Source organism: Microcaecilia unicolor, chromosome 2 (genome assembly GCF_901765095.1).
Source record: "Microcaecilia unicolor chromosome 2, aMicUni1.1, whole genome shotgun sequence".
Lineage (NCBI taxonomy): Eukaryota > Metazoa > Chordata > Amphibia > Gymnophiona > Siphonopidae > Microcaecilia > Microcaecilia unicolor.
Genome location: NC_044032.1, coordinates 233,080,768 through 233,094,538, shown reverse-complemented (window position 1 = coordinate 233,094,538; position 13,771 = coordinate 233,080,768). Strand labels below are relative to the sequence as shown.

At 41.1% G+C, this 13,771-nt stretch overlaps 1 protein-coding gene across 3 annotated transcripts in view; it reads left to right on the top strand.

The window, feature by feature from the left end:
* The window catches only part of RIC1 (RIC1 homolog, RAB6A GEF complex partner 1), a 195,493-nt gene extending 183,377 nt beyond the window's left edge, over positions 1 to 12,116 (top strand). For all 3 annotated transcript variants that reach the window (XM_030193794.1, XM_030193795.1, XM_030193792.1), the window contains 2 exons: positions 7,872 to 8,060; positions 8,881 to 12,116. In XM_030193794.1, coding sequence (XP_030049654.1) covers positions 7,872 to 8,060; positions 8,881 to 9,163 — 472 coding nt within the window. In that variant the 3' untranslated portion in view covers positions 9,164 to 12,116. The remainder of the gene's footprint in view (positions 1 to 7,871; positions 8,061 to 8,880) is intronic.
* The last annotated feature ends 1,655 nt before the right edge of the window (positions 12,117 to 13,771 follow it).

The window sequence follows — 13,771 nt, the reverse complement described above, 5'->3', positions numbered from 1 at the left end:
CCCCCCCCCCCCCAAACACACACACTATTCTATACATTCTATTATTAAGAATGGTTTGACTTGATGCACAGAGTTCAGAAGGTTCCGGGATTGAGAAGCAGCAGCTTCCTTACTGTTCCATGCTGGTCAAATCCCCACTCAAAAGGGCTAAGAGCTCCAGGTCGCACACTTTGGTACCCTAGGGAGGGAGATTAGGATATTGAATCTTTTGGAAGACATTTTTTCAAAATGCTATGCTTACTTCTTGCATACCTTCTTACTAGCTCATTATTGGCATGTATGTGCAAAACACTGTGAGCAAAATGCAGGGGTTTGCGGACTGTCTCCCAAAGGGGAAAGCCAGGCAATTCCTTTCACTAGTGGGCAAAGCATCCTGTATTTTCGAGATGACATTGAGAGTATCTGCTATGGATATGGCTTTGAGCGTCAAATCTCAGGTACAATATAGAGGGAAAGATGCTGACGTCCCATGCCCTGGAGACAGTCTCTGTGGAGATAAAAATTTAAGAAGCTGATTCTGTCATCAAGCAGTGCAGTGATACTTTGAAGAAAACTTCTGGCCCACCCTCCTCATCTTCTAGGACATGTCAGAGTAGAGGGTTAAGGAAATTTATTACTGTCCTAGGCATAAGGTCTCCTCTCTCTCGCTCATCCCAGACAAAGCAGGGATCTCATATAAGAGCAGGGACCCATTCCAATATGGCCACAGGAGCAGGCTGCAGAGCTTTACCAGTTGGCCAGTAAGCAGCTGGAGTGTAGGAAATATCTGGCCAGGGACGCATACGTTTCTTTTGATATTGCATCCAAGCTCTCCACCATGGGTGTAGGGATGCATAGACTCTAATGGCTAAGTATCTCTAACCTAGAACCAGCAGTTCATGAGAGGTTGGTGGATGTATCTTGCCAAGGAGACAGTCTTTTTGGGAACAAGGTGACCTCAAAAAGAAACATACTGACAACCTCCAACTGCTTCCTCTTCATCTAGGAGGTTTTGGAGTGGGCATGGGTGGTGACCATACTACTCTGAGGCATAGGTTTCCTCCACCTCCTCGCTCTGCCCAGAATCCCCAGCCCAGCATTCTCACCATTTCTGGTCTCAGAAGTCCCAGCTGACTCCCCAATCGAAGCAAGGGGTGAGCTTTTGACTGGCTACAGGAGAGCATAGCTGCACTCAAAGTAACTATCCCAGACACCTTTGTAACCTTTGACCAGTGGGTTCTTTGGGTAGTCCATCTCGGTCACCCTGCATTAGTGTCAGATGTGAATACTGTTCAAAAATACTATCATGGAAGCCCAGGCCAGTTATATTACATGTATTAAAAAAGGAGGGAAGAAGGCCAAGTGACAGCCAGCATGGTTAAAAAGTGAGGTGAAGGAAGCTATTAGAGCTAAAAGAAAATCCTTCAGTACATGGAAGAAGGATCTGACCAAAAATAATAAGAAACAGCATAAGGAATGGCAAGTCAGTTGGAAAGCGCTGATAAGGAAGGCAAAGAGGGACTTTTGACAAAAAAGATTCCATTGGAGGCAAAAATACCTAGTAAAAGCTTTTGTAGGTATATTAAAAGCAAGAAGCCAGCAAAAGAATCAGTTGGATCACTAGATGACCAAGGAGAAAAAGGGGCACTCGGGGAAGACAAAGCCATAGCAGAGAGATTAAATGAATTTTTTGCTTCGGTCTTCACCGAGGAATATTTGGGAGAGATACCGGTGCCAGAAATAGTATTCAGAGCTGACGAGTCAGAGAAAATGAGTGAAATCTCTATAAACCTGGAAGATGTATTGATGCTGTTTGACAAATTGAAGAGTAGCAATTCGCCTGGACCAGATGGAATTCATCTCAGAGTACTGATAGAATAGAAAAATGAACTTGCAGAACTATTGTTGTAATATGTAATTTATCTTTAAAATTGAGCATGGTACCGGAATATTGGAGGGTGGCCAATGTAACGCTGACTTTAAAAACAAAAAACAAGGCTCCAGAAGTGATCCAGGAAATTATAGAACAGTGAGCCTGACGTCAGTGCTAGGCAAAACGGTAGAGACTGTTATAAAGAACAAAATTACAGAGCATATTCAAAAGCATGGATTAATGAGACAAAGCCAACATGGATTTAGTGAAGGGAAATCTTACCTCACCAATCTACTACATTTCTTTGAAGGGGTAAGCAAACATGTAGATAAAGGTGAGCTGGTTGATATTGTGTATCTGGATTTTCAAAAGGCATTTAACAAAGTACCATATGAAAGATTCCAGAGGAAATTGGAGAGTCATGGGATAGGAAGTAGTGTTCTATTGTGGATTAAAAACTGGTTGTAAGATAGAAAACAGAGAGCAGGGTTAAATGGTCAATGGAGAAGGGTAGATAGTGGGGTTCCCCAGGGTCTGTGCTTGGACTGCTGCTTTTTAACATATTTATAAATGATCTAAAAATGGGAGTAACTATAGTGAGGTAATTCAATTTGCTGACGACACAAAGTTATTCAAAGTTGTTAAATCGCAAGAAGATTGTGAAAAATTACAAGAGAACCTTATGAGATTGGGAGACTGGGCATCCAAATGGCAGATGACATTTAATGTGAGCAAGTGCAAAGTGATACATGTGGGAAAGAGGAACCCGAACTATAGTTACGTGATGCAAGCTTCCACATTGAGTCACCGACCAGGAAACGGATCTAGGTGTCATCGTTGATGATACGTTCAAACTCTCTACTCAGTGTGTGGCGGCAGCTAAGAAAGCAAATAAAATGTTAGGCATTAATAGGAAACGAATGGAAAACAAAAATGAGGACGTTATAATGCCTTTGGATCGCTCCATGGTGCGACTGCACCTCGAATACTGTGTGCAATTCTGATCACCACATCTCAAAAATGATATAGTGGAATAGGAAAAGGTACAGAGAAGGGTGACGGAAATAATAAAGGGGATGGGACGACTTCCCTATGATGAAAGGCTAAAGTGGCTAGGGCTCCTCAGGTTAGAGAACAGATGGCTGAGGGGGAAATATGATAGAGGTCTATAAAATACTGAGTGTAGTGGAACAGGTAGAAATGAATTGCTTGTTTACCTTTCCAAAAATACTAGGACTAGGGGGCATGCAATGAAGCTAGTAAATTTAAAACAAATCAGAGAAATATATTTTTTCACTCAACATGTAATTAAACTCTGGAATTTAAAAAAAGGTTTGGATAGCTTCCTAAAGGATAAGTCCATAAGCTATTATTAAGAGCGAGTTAAAATCCACTGCCTATTTCTAGGATAAGAAGCATACAATGTATTTTACTGTTTTGGGATCTTGCCAGGTACTTGTAACCTGGATTGGCCACTGTTTGAAACAGGATGCTCGGCTTGAAGGACCTTCGGTCTGTCCCAGTATGGCAACACTTAAGTACTTATATACCACCAGTTTGCCCACCGAGAGCAAGTGGGTATTTGTAGAGGAAATCTCTGCCCTTCTACAGGCCAATGTGGTCGAACCATGCCACCAGGGGAAGAAGGGAAGGGTTTCTATTCCAGGTACTTCCTTGTGCCCAAGAAAAAGGGGGGATTTGTCCTATCCTAGACCTAAGAGCCCTGAACAAATTTCTGGTCAAAGAAAAGTTCATGATTTCCCTGGACACCCTTCTCCCCATGATTCAGGAAGAATATTGGCTTTGCTCTCTGGACTATCCACATTATGCTATACCCACATTTCGATACTTCCCAGTCACAGAAAGTATCTCAGATTCCAAACAGGGAAACACCACTACCAGTATTGCATTCTGCCATTTGGCTTCGTGAGAGCTCCCAGGGTATTCAACAAGTATCTAGCAGTAGTTCCATCATGTTGCACAGACTGGGGGTATACGTGGTTCCCTATGTGGATGATCTACTTATCAAGAGCACATTGCAGGAGAGAGCTAGAGTTAATGTGCCTAACTATTTGAGTGTTGGAGCTATTAGGGTTCGTGATCAACTACCCCAGGTCCCACCTTCTCCCAGTTTAGCGATTAGAGTACATAGGAGCCCTGTTCAATATATCACAGGCTCGGGCTTTTCTTCCCCAAGCGAGAGCAGAGACCTTGATAACACTAGCCTCACAGGTCACAGCTCAGCAAATGTTGAGATTAATGGGCTACATGGCACGTCTCCCTTTGACAGAGGTCCAGTGGAAAGTAACGGCAGCTGGTAATCTAGCAGATGTAATCCAGAGTCCTCCAGAGTTGACTCATGCCCTTCTCTGTTGGACAATTTGAACAAATTTCTGTGGCACTACCATTCCAAATTCCACCACCTCAGAAAATGCAAACAACGGATGCGTCCAACCAGGGATGCTTATGTGGATGGGCTTCACACCCAAGGAACTAGGTCTGCTCAGGAAACAGATCTCCATATCAACCTCCTCAAGCTGAGGGCCATTTGGAACGCTCTAAAGGCTTTTACAGATCGATTACAGAACCAAATTATTCTTATTCAAACGGACAACCAGGTTGCAATGTTCTCTGTGAACAAGCAGGGGGGCACAGGATCCTATCCCTTGTGTCAGGAAGCAGTAAGGATGTGGCAGTGGGCTCTCCTTCATGGAATGGTCCTAAGCCACATACCTAGCAGGAAAAGACAACTGCCTGGCGGACAGAATGAGCAAGGTTGTGCAACTGCACGTGTGATCTTCAATATGGGCATAACCTCAAGATCTTCCGAGAGTGGGGCACCCTCTCAATGAATCTTTTTGCAGCAAAGTTCACTAGTTCTGTTCGAGGCTCAAATCACACAGCAGACTAGCGTCAGATGCCTTTCTCCTACATTGCGGAAGGGGGGGGGGGGTCTTCTATATGCCTGTTCTCCAATACCTCTCCTAGAGAAGACTTTGCTGAAATTCAAGCAAGACAAAGAAACTGTGATCCTAATTGCTTCTTACTGGCCAAGGCAGATCTAGTTTCCTCTCCTTCTGGAGTTGTCCTTTGAAGATCCGTAGAGATTAGAATATTTTCTGACCCATATCACACAGAATGAGGTTTCCTTTCTGCATCCTAGCCTCCAATCTCTGGTCCTCACGGCTTCGATGTTGAGAGCATATAATTCGAATCCTTAGATTTGCCGGAGGGAGTCTCTCGTTTCTTGAGGCTTCCAGAAAAGACACCACTAAGAAGTGTTACTCGTTTAAGTGGAGGAGGTTTGCCATCTGGTGTGAGGGCAAGACCTTAGATCTCTTCACTAGCCCTACACAAAAACTGCTTCAATACCTCCTGCACCTTTTCTGAGTCTGGTTTGGAAACCAAATCTGTAAGGGCTCATCCAAGTGCAATTAGTGTTTATCACCTTGTAGGAGGAAGCCTATCCCTGTACAGCCTCTAGTTCACTTCATGAGGTTTGCTATTATCAAAGCCCTCTGTCAAACTTCCAACTGTCATGGGATCTTAACCGTTGTCCTCACCCAGCTGATGAGAGCTCCTGTTGAGACACTGGACTCCTGTCATCTGAAGTATTCAACCTGGAAAGTTGTGTTTTTGGTGGCAGTCACTTCAGCTTGCAAAGTCAGTGATCTTCAGGCCCTAATAGCTGATCCACCTTACACTAAGTTTCACAACAATAGAGTAGTTCTCCACACACACCCTTAGTTCCTTCCTAAGGTAGTATCGGAGTTTCATCAGTCAATGGTTCTACCAACATTTTTCCCAAAGCCACATGCCCATTCTGGCAAAAGTGTACTGCATACCTTAGATTGCAAGCGAGCCTTAGCCTTCTATCTGGAACAGACTTTTTGTCTCAGAAGGAGGTAGCCATCGGCAAATGCACAATTTCTAATTGGCTAGCAGATTGCATCTGTTTTACTTATGCCCAGACTGGGCTGACTCTAGTGGGTCATGTGAAGGCTCATAATGTCAGAGCCACGGCCCACTTGAGGTCACTTCCATCTCATTACTGCCTTGAGTGGGATACCTGACGTGGCAGCCGATTCAGACGGGCAGTCCTGCAGAATTTGTTCAGTGTCTAGAATCCAACTCCACCCCTCTAGTCCCAGTTTTCTTTGGCTTCAGGCTGCACCTTCACAACTAGTATATAAATAGTTTCACATTAATTGACTTTGAGGCTGCAACTTTTCGAGTCCCTATTGTCCTATCATTGTTTTTGGTGAGCCTGGTAGCTAGGGATTCCCAGCTGTGAGAATATATCTGGCCTGCTTGTCCTTGAAGAAAATGAAGTTACTCATCTGTAGTAGGTGTTCTCCGAGAACAGCAGGCCAAGTATTCTCACATATCCTCCCACCTCCCCTTGGAGTTGTATTCTTTAGCTATTTTATATGATTGAGGGACCCATTCTCGTGTCGGTTGGAAGGCACCAGCGCATGCATGATGGGACGCTGCTAGAAAATTCTACATTAATCTCGGAATTTGCACCAGGCTTCGTCGGATGATGTTACCCCGCTGTGAGAATACTTTGGTCTGTTGTCCTTGAAGAACTCCTGCTACAGGTGAGTAACTTCACTTTATCAACCATAGCATGCTCCTGTATCTCCTCTCTGTTCTTAAAGTTGAATATCATCGTTTCCGCTGAGATCTTAAGAGCTGCCATAGACAGTTTGTCTATGGTGGCTTCCAATGTTCAGCTGCTAGAGACCCAAGATAAATTACTGCTGAGGGCCTGTGTGGCACTATGGTGCCTGTTTTGAGTGGATCTTTCAACCGTGAGAACCTGTCCCAAATGTGGAGGAGAGAGAGTGGCTTTAGGAACTATGTTTTGGCTTTTCCCCCAGCTATAGGCCTTTGTGGGAAACTGGTATCAAAGATAAATAGGATTGTACTGCTTCTTGACATGGCAAGCTCCTGTCCTGTTGTTTGAGGATTTATCCATTCTGCCTGGCTAGGGTGAGGAAAAGATTTCTTCCTTTATTAAGGCATTTTTGATTGTAATCCTCTTTGTCCCCCTCTTATGCACAATGGAATGCACTGCTCTTTAATATGTTGCATTTGAGAGACAGAATATGGGGCATGGGGACTCTCCCAAGAGACTTAAATTTCAGCATTTGGGAACCTTATTCAAACACACTAGCTTGTAGACAACAAAGCCTTGTTCTGAATCGGTGAATATTTACATGTTTCTTTCTTGACATGATGTAACGTGATACAGAATCATTATTCGCCTTGGGTTGACTGCTTCCAAGGGGATAAGGGGGGTAGGGGGAAATTGAGACATTAACTGTTAGGGAGGTAGGCATGAGAGTAGGGTTTCAGGGGTTTACCATATTGTAAATGTTCAAGGTAATTGTATCTATGATCCCTCCTTTTTATAAATATGTTGTTAGTGGGTGAGAAAAGAAAAATACATGTCAGGTACAGTCTGTTTCCATTTTGTTGGAAAAGAATGCTAATGTATGTAATTGTTGGTTCATTGTATATTTTGTGACAAGGTGACAGAAGAGAGGGTAAAACAGTATACAAGTATAAACAAGAACAAGAAAAAAGCAACACTGGGCCTTCAGGTTGGAGGTAAATTAAAAGAAAAAAACAGAGCTTGTTAATGAACTGTACTGGCGGTTTTTTACCTATAGCTTCTACTGAAATACCACACTAACAATTGCCACGCGAGGGGCAAAATACCTTGTTCACCTGGTTTACTCCAATATATTGTGATCAAATCCATAAGAACACTTTGACCCCTGAGGCAGGCGTTTGTAAGCCGAAAAACACGGCCCGTGTCGGGTCACTTCTCAATAAAAGAACAGCATTTATCTCCAACTTGAAGGCCCAGTGTTGCTTTTTTCTTGTATATTTTGACACTCCTAAAGAAACAGTTGTATAAGCACTTGTTTTGTAACATCTTGACTGTATCCAGTAAAGGTAAGCATACAAAAATGAAATTTAATTTGTCTACTTCATTTTTTGTATGCAGCTATTTATTGCACATCTTTACTGAAGCAGGATGCCTCGAATGGTGCATCATTATAGGTCTTATTCTTCGAGAAACAGCAGTGATCAACCAGGTTTTTAACCTGATGCAGTTTCCTGAAGTTGCTGGAGAGATGCTTCCAAACATAAAAAGAGGACTACAAGCTGTAGACCGTTGGGCCGCTATGGACTGGTGAGTAACACGTTTCATCAGTTTTTTTTGTGTGTTTTTTTAAATTTTATTTTATTTTGCAAATTTACAATAAATTCAAGAACACATCTTGACACAGAAAAGATAATTGTATTCAAATGTCCATATTCTCAAAATGGTTAACATAAAATTCCAAAGAAAGGAAAATATAAGTTTCCCCGCACTGAACCTGCTATCGAGCGGGAAAGAGTGGGGTATAAATGCTACAAATAAATAAATATTACTTTTCATAGTATTCATCTTCAGTCCACAATTAGTTGGAGGCATATCACTTATATCTGTGGAAAAGCAAAAGAATAATTCTTCCTATAAAGAAACAGGAGGCTGAAAGGGAGCTCCAGGAATTTTTCTTCTTAAATTACAGAGTAGATGTAATTGTTGTTCTTGGTTCTACAGAAGGGGTCAAGGCTATTTTAGAATCTAAGAAAGAACTAAATTGTTTAGGATCAAAAAAACACATATTTAACAGAATTTAATGTTATCACACATCATCAGTTTTAAGAACAGATGATTTTGTGTGTTGTGGATGCTAGCTGGATGCAATACTGAACAACTTCCTATAAGAATTATAACTGTACTCAACTCCAGAGGGGTACTTTGCGTATGCATGGAGAGATGTTGGACAAAAGGTCGTTAAAGATGATTCAAAAACATTCTTTTCTTAGGTTGTTTTTTTTCTCTGAAGTTTTTCTCTAACTACACTATAAACTGAGGGAATTCTTTCATTGGCCCAGTGTCTCATAGAAACTATAGTTTTGTACTAAACATTAATGTAATTGCTTTTCATTTTTATATCTTCCAGTCCTGGGTATAAACCATTTTTAAACGTAATTAAACCTCAGCTACAGAAACTGTGTGAGGTGACCGAAGAACAAGTCCAACCTGAAGCCTTTCAGCCAACAAACACTTCTAAGACTATGGAACCTGCTAGCTCACGAGCAGAAGAAAGTCGCAGCTCTGCCAGCCATAGCACAAGCCCTCAGAGTGAGGCTGGCAACACCACCAGTCGGCACGAGGAGAGCATGTCAGTGTCAGAAGAAGAAGACACTTTCCAGGAAGGCAGTTACGACTGTACAGTGTCATAACAAGGCTTTGTGTGAGGACAGTATTAATGACATCACAGCTCACAACTATATATACTGTGAAATTATATCACACTGTAATGTGTGTATGCAAGAGGTGAGAGAGAGCTGTAGACATTTTTCAGGAAAGCATTAACTCTTCATATTGATGTTCTGAACTTTTTTTCACATTCATTGAATAAGAAATCCTTAACTTTTTGAACCTGTGAGAGAAGATCTTTCACTTCATATGTAACTATATGAACTGACCCAAACTTCCAATAATTCTGCTCTTGCTGTTTCTTCTCTCTCTTATTTTTATTATAAAGGTGCAGTGTAAAGTAATGATGCTGAGTATTGTACAAATAATATATAGAGAGAGTCTATTTTATAGTGGAGGACCTGACTGATAATTCCCAACTGAAGTTGTTTTTCCTGACCATCTTACTTCCCATACTGTAATGCAGAGATGACGAGCCTGTGGAGTACACTGATCATTGGTGTTTTAAGTGTAGCCACCCTCCACAGACACCATTTGCTTGTATTTAATCTTTTTTAATGTGACAAATTGAAAACATGGCAGCTTTGATATAAAGCAGATATTCTCCTTAGAAACGGTTAAACTTCCCATGTTGTATATAAAGTAGATAACTGAATGCCACTGTGCATCCACTAACCCACAGTACATTTTATATAGGTGATATTGAAACAAGATCTACCAAAGCCTCTGCATTGTGACTCTTGGTTAAGACCACCCACAGAAAGAAGTGCTGTATGTAGGATTTAAAATCTTGGGAAGCTACAAGGGAAATTTTAAAAAAAATACAAATTAACATGGAAATGTGGTAAGACACACTAACTTTTTGCCTAGTAATAGAGATGGACAGACCTTTTTTTTTTTTTTCTTTCTTGCAGCCCGTATCTGTAGCTCTCACCTGCACAATGGGGGGGGAGCTTGGTCAGGAAGCAGAGGGTTTCCTCAATAACTTCACTTGCCACCATGAAAAAAACCCACAACTTATATTCACCGCATAATCATAGTTTACAAATTCTTAGTTTTGTGCTTTTTTTTTTAAATGCTTATTATACTCCACAGAATTGTAGTTTTTTTTTTTTTTTATATTAAATGTACTGGCTACATAATAAAATACTGACTTCAGCATCCTTTTTCCCTGTTCCCAGTACTCTTTCTATTTAGACCCCAGAATAGTCCCTCCTACCCCTCAGGCTTTCTTCCTTCTAGGCCAGTCACCTCCAACAGGTTTCTGCTGAAGGGCTGCAGTTGTCTCCCTTTTCTTCTATCAGATAGCAGCAGCTAGTTCCTCCTTCTGAATCTGCATAGCAACATTTGATCCTCCCCCTCCCCCCTCCAAATCCCGACCCCTTGCAGGGTTGCAGTTAGCTTCCTCTTTTCTTTTTGCTGCAAGGCAACATAGCTTAGCTGGCTTTTCTGCCATGTGGTAAAACGAAGGGCCTGCAGCTCTGTGGCTGTCCCTCTTCACATCATGAAAGGCTCATAGTTCTGGCCCTTTGGTATGGTCAGTGTGAATGCGGATAGCTGTGGTGTTACAGCAGACTATATTGGTAACTTTATTCAATTAACGGATTCTATAGGACAAGCAGTTTAGGCCTATGGGCTGTAATTTGCCCATACAAGCCAAATAATATAGTGCATGGTACTGTCTGCATGGTACAATTTGGTATAACCTTAATATTCAGCTGTATTTATCTATTGCTTTAATATAGAAAGCATTTTGCAACAGGCTGGGAAAAAGCTTGTGTTTACCACATTCATTAGCATAACAAAAGAAACTGTTTTGAAAGTTTCTGGCCTGACACAAGTAAAGCTCTAATAATTCATAATACAAGCTTGTAAATATGTAATGTATGTGAATATTGCTGTTTTGCATTTGAGCTCATATCATAATTTGTTTGGCAGATCTGTGTAATTTGCCTAATAGCAAACGGTAAATAGGTGCACACCTCTGTCGGGTAGCAGTGTGGTTCAGCGATAGCATTATTCTAAAGAAACTGTCACAAAAGCATCAGTCCAAAAATCTGGCAGCAAAGTTGATTTTAAACATGCAACTCGGGCTTCTTATTTATTGCATTTGTAAATTTTCTTTTTTTTTTTTTTTTTTTGCTTTTCAGACCGAGAGGGTTTTTATGTAAATAATCTGTAATCATGTATTATTGCTATTTACAACTTGGCAATGTAAACAATGCATACTTCAAAACAAGTCATTTTCAAACGTTTTGTAATGTGTATACTTATAATTGAGACTGTGTTTTAATTTTCATACCAGTTAATGGAAAACTGGCTGCAAAAAATGCAGTGTAGTTGCTTCGAGGTACTTTACCCCATTTTGTTAATACTCTGTACCTATAACAGTATTACAATTTAAAAATTTGCCTTGTTTCTAATGTGCAATTTTGAACAAAAAGAATGCAACCTAATGCTCATTTTATACAAAACTATTTTTATAACAGAAATGTATTTGACTATTACATGGACCAAATTAGCATTTATGGCATTTAGACCACATCTTTCTGTGCCAGTCAGTGCAGTTCTTAGGAGTGAGTACAAAATGGTTGTAAAGGAGCTTGATGTGAACAGGGAATGGAAGGGGAAATATGAGCTGTTTGTACTAGGTGGTCAGCGTTTACAGTACAGGAAAATGACAGACTGCTTTCCTTTGTTTACTTGTACATTTCTGCTAAGAATCATATGTTTTAGGATTTTTTAGATTTTTAGTTCAGGGTTGAGCCCTTCAGAAGTATTTCTGTAGAATGAATTGGAAGTAACTCAGCTTTAGTAGATAATCTGTTTTAATTTCTGCAAATATCAGGACTGTTTTATATATTTACCATGACAAGTGCAATAATATGCTAGTAATAAAATGAACCATTTTGATGTGACTAATGGCTGGATTTTTTAATATCATTTGAGTCAAGTGAAATGAGAAGTAAAGCTTTGTTATTGATGTTCCTAGTGAGACCTTTAACATATTTTTGTAGCAGTGGCGTAGCCAGAAGGCAATTTTTGGGTGGGCCAACAGGTTGGATGGGTGGGCACTAGAGTTGCCAACTTTTTTGAAAAAGAAAAAAAACAGCAAACCTGATGCACCCATGCTCTGTCCCTACCCCACTCCCCATAACTTCAATGAGGGTTGCAGTGCAGGCTTCAGTGGCTGCAGGCCAATTTAGAGCTAAGGGAAGTACAATAGACTGCACTATTCAGCCCCACTGAGCCATGGTCCTCCAACACATATATGGTATTGAAGCCAAACACATTCTGCATCCAGAGAACCTCCTGGCCCTCCACCAACAATGGATACAGAGCACAGCAAGGACAATTCTCCATAAAACTCATCATATAAAGAAATTTTGTTTTCTAGTGTAATCTCAATTACAGACATATTATAAATTAACTTAAAAAAAATCTATAAAACAAAAGTCACTCAGAACCTTGAGCAAATCTACCATGCCAACACTAACTTCCAAAAACAAAGATCCTACCTATGAAAAAGAAGTGCCTTAAATATTATAGTAGGGCCCTAAAATACAAATACATTTATCAGGAAAGCTGAACAAGCCAAATTACTACAGAATGCTACATGGAAACTTCATGCCAACAGAATACCTCAGTCACACACCCAAGACACAAATGCCAAATACAGAATAAGTAACCACAAACTCTAGAAATATAAATTAAATGGAAACCCCAAGAAACTAGACCTTGCATGTAGTACAACACCAGAGAAACAAGAAAGAAAGGCATTTGCTCCTGTGCAAAATATAAAGATGGCACATGCCAGGGATGGTGTTAGGGGATGCAACTAGGGCAATTGTGCTTGGTTCCTTGGCCAGAGAAAGCCTGCATGCTGGAAGCTGAAGGCGTAGCCTGGTAATGGACTTTGGGGTCCTTTCTTAGATTTATTTCCTGGACCCCCAGCCATATTTACCATCAACTTTGGCAAGATGTACATTCCAAATCCAACATATTATTTTTTTTAATTTTTGTTACATTTGTACCCCGCCCTTTTCCCATTCATGGCAGGCTCTATGCAGCGGGCAATGGAGGGTTAAGTGACTTGCCCAGAGTCACAAGGAGCTGCCTGTGCTGGGAATTGAACTCAGTTCCTCAGGACCAAAGTCCACCACCCTAACCACTAGGCCACTCCTCCACTATTATATTCACAACATTAAAAATAAAATATTTTTTTTATACCTTTTTGTTGTCTGGTCATTTTTTCTCAAATCATATTGGTCCCAGTCTCTGGTTTCTGCTTCCCTCTGTCTTCTCTTAACTCACTTGCCAGGGTCTCCTATTTGACATTTCTTCTTTCTTCATGTCCATCATCCATCTCCCATCTCTGTTTTCCTATATTTCCTTGTTCATTATCTCCCCTGTGTTCATATCCCCTCATCTATCATCATTCCTCTGTGCATCTATGCACCCCATGCCCAGCATATCCCTTCTGCGTTCCTATTCTCTCCCTTGTCTGGTATCTCCCCCCCCCCCCCCCCCCGTGTCCATATACCCCCCTCTCCAGTGTCCAGCATTTTATCTCTATTCCATATCCCTGTCCCCCCCCCCCCCCCCCTTGGTCATGCATTACCCCTCTGTGC